The following is a 2,134-nucleotide window of genomic DNA, read 5'->3' as shown; positions in this document are numbered from 1 at the left end:
AAAATTTCCCAGCAGCTCAACTCCGCCTATCACCACAGGAACGTCTCTGTAAGTCCGCGATGATCCTACTAACTGTGTTCCAGCGGTTTCAATTCTCCTTCGTTTCTCTGTAAAGTCGATTCTGGAATCCCAATTCCTCGCCAAATTGGGGCTCACAAAACAATGGGTAGCTCCAGTGTCAAACATTGTACAGGCTGAAACTCCCCCAATAAAAACCGATCCTACAGAGTTTTTTTTTTTTTTATAAACTAAGGAACCCCCACACACAAAAACCATAACAACTAACTACCACAACGAAAATAGATAAAAGCTTTGATGAAAACTTACCCAAAATCGGTTCTGCTCCATCCTCGCCCGCTGCTGCGTACACTCGAGGTCCAACTGCTTGCCTTTTTGGTGGTGGTGGTGGTAAAATTCCTCGGTTTTGATTCCGCTGCTGTCCTCCCGCCATTACCATTTGCGTAGTGCATTCCCGTGCATAGTGACCCCGCTGTCCGCACCTCCTACAAGTATCCACTCCCTTTGGACAATTTTCTCTAGTATGACCAACTTTACCGCACTGGAAACACTTGCCTGAATCCAACCAACACACCCCTCCATGCTTTCGATTACACCTGGTACACTTTAAGTAACGAGTCTGTCCTGAACCTGCATCGCGGTTATCTGTTGTACGCTTCAGTGATTCTGCTCCCTTAGTTGCTCTCTGCTGAGTAATCCTAAGATCTCTAGCTTCCTCCTCAAGTCCCCTCTCCATCGTAGCTGCTTGCTCAACTAGCTCAACCCTGCTAGTACATCCTCTAATAGAACAACGGTTACGAATATTAGCCCTTAGTCCTCTCATAAATCTACGAATCAACTCCGGCTCTCCATGGTCTGTCTTTGTGAATCTTAATAGACGAGTGAACTCATCGTCATACTCCCTAATAGTCTTTGTTCCCTGACGAAGCTCCAAAAACGCACACTCAAGCAGATCCATAGCTTCCTGAGGAAAGTATTTCTTATTGAACTCCGAAAGAAAATCCTCCCAAGTAGGCACATATCCGACTGGTAAGCTCTTTTCGACACTCCTCCACCAATTATCTGCATCTCCCCTCAAGTAATGCACTGCAAGATCCCTCTTATACTCCACTGGGCATCTTGCTGACCTGAAATGTTTCTCCAACATTTGTCTCCAATCATCGGCCCGAACTTGATCAGTTCCACCTGTGAAATACTCAGTGCCCATCGTACTCATGAGCTTCATTATCTCAAAGTAAGAATACTCAACTCTGGTTGCTGGTGGCGGTGGTGGTGCCTGATGGTGCTGAGGAGGAACAACCGCTGGTATTGGTGGTACCTGCTGAGGTGCAACTGGTGCTGCCTGATGAGGTGCAACTGCTGGAGGTGGTGGTGGGGGTGCATACACAGGTCGCTCCAAAATCTCCCGCATCATGTTTCGGAGCACCGGCATCTCCGCACGAGTTGCAGCAATCTCCGCTGCATGAGGTGCAACTGGAATCTCTCTTGCTTCATGTTGGTCTCGCTCATCAATAGGTGCATCCCCTACTCGGTTTCCTCTAAGGTTTGTGCCACCCCGTCTACCTCCTCGTCTGCCTAGTGCCATTTTCTGTTTACACAAGGTCAACCATAAGAACCACTGAAACTAAAACTTTAAAGAAACTCTAAACCCAAGTCCCGCTCTACTGGTGTTGCTTTTTTTTTTTTTCTTTTGATAAAAACCCCCATTCCCGTTTTTGTTAAAATCTATTTTTTAAAAAATAAAATAAAACTTAGCCGTCCGGGTCAGCACCGGCTTGGCTTTAACCTGGCTTTGATACCATTTGTAACACCCGTCTCCCTGAAAAAAATGAGACAGCATGCTACTTGCCTTATTAGACATTTCATCTATCTTACTTACTCATACTTATAAGAAAAAAACTTCCTTTATTAAAAACCTTAAAAATAACTTGTCTTCATTATTTCGTAAAATAACTTAAATAGTCATAAATAAGAAAATAATGGTAAAGTAAATAAAACCCAAGTTTCCCAAAATAAACACCAGTAACGAGACGGACTTGCGCGGCTACTCAAGATTCTCACTTTCACCTGAGGAAAAGGAAAGAAGGGGGGGGAGGGGGTGAGTAACTCAGTGAGA

General features: G+C 44.8%; 1 protein-coding gene across 1 annotated transcript in view; it reads right to left on the bottom strand.

The window, feature by feature from the left end:
- LOC111832590 overlaps nucleotides 1–1,626 on the bottom strand; it is a 6,208-nt gene extending 4,582 nt beyond the window's left edge. Inside the window, exon 1 of the mRNA XM_023789927.1 lies at nucleotides 328–1,626. Within this exon, the coding sequence (XP_023645695.1) occupies nucleotides 328–1,603 (1,276 nt within the window). The 5' untranslated portion in view covers nucleotides 1,604–1,626. The remainder of the gene's footprint in view (nucleotides 1–327) is intronic.
- Between the last annotated feature and the right edge of the window lie 508 nt (nucleotides 1,627–2,134).

The sequence above is a fragment of the Capsella rubella genome, unplaced genomic scaffold, assembly GCF_000375325.1.
Source record: "Capsella rubella cultivar Monte Gargano unplaced genomic scaffold, Caprub1_0 scaffold_35, whole genome shotgun sequence".
In the NCBI taxonomy this organism is placed as follows: domain Eukaryota; kingdom Viridiplantae; phylum Streptophyta; class Magnoliopsida; order Brassicales; family Brassicaceae; genus Capsella; species Capsella rubella.
Note: the sequence above shows the minus strand (reverse complement) of the source record. Positions and strands in the feature narration are given on the sequence as shown.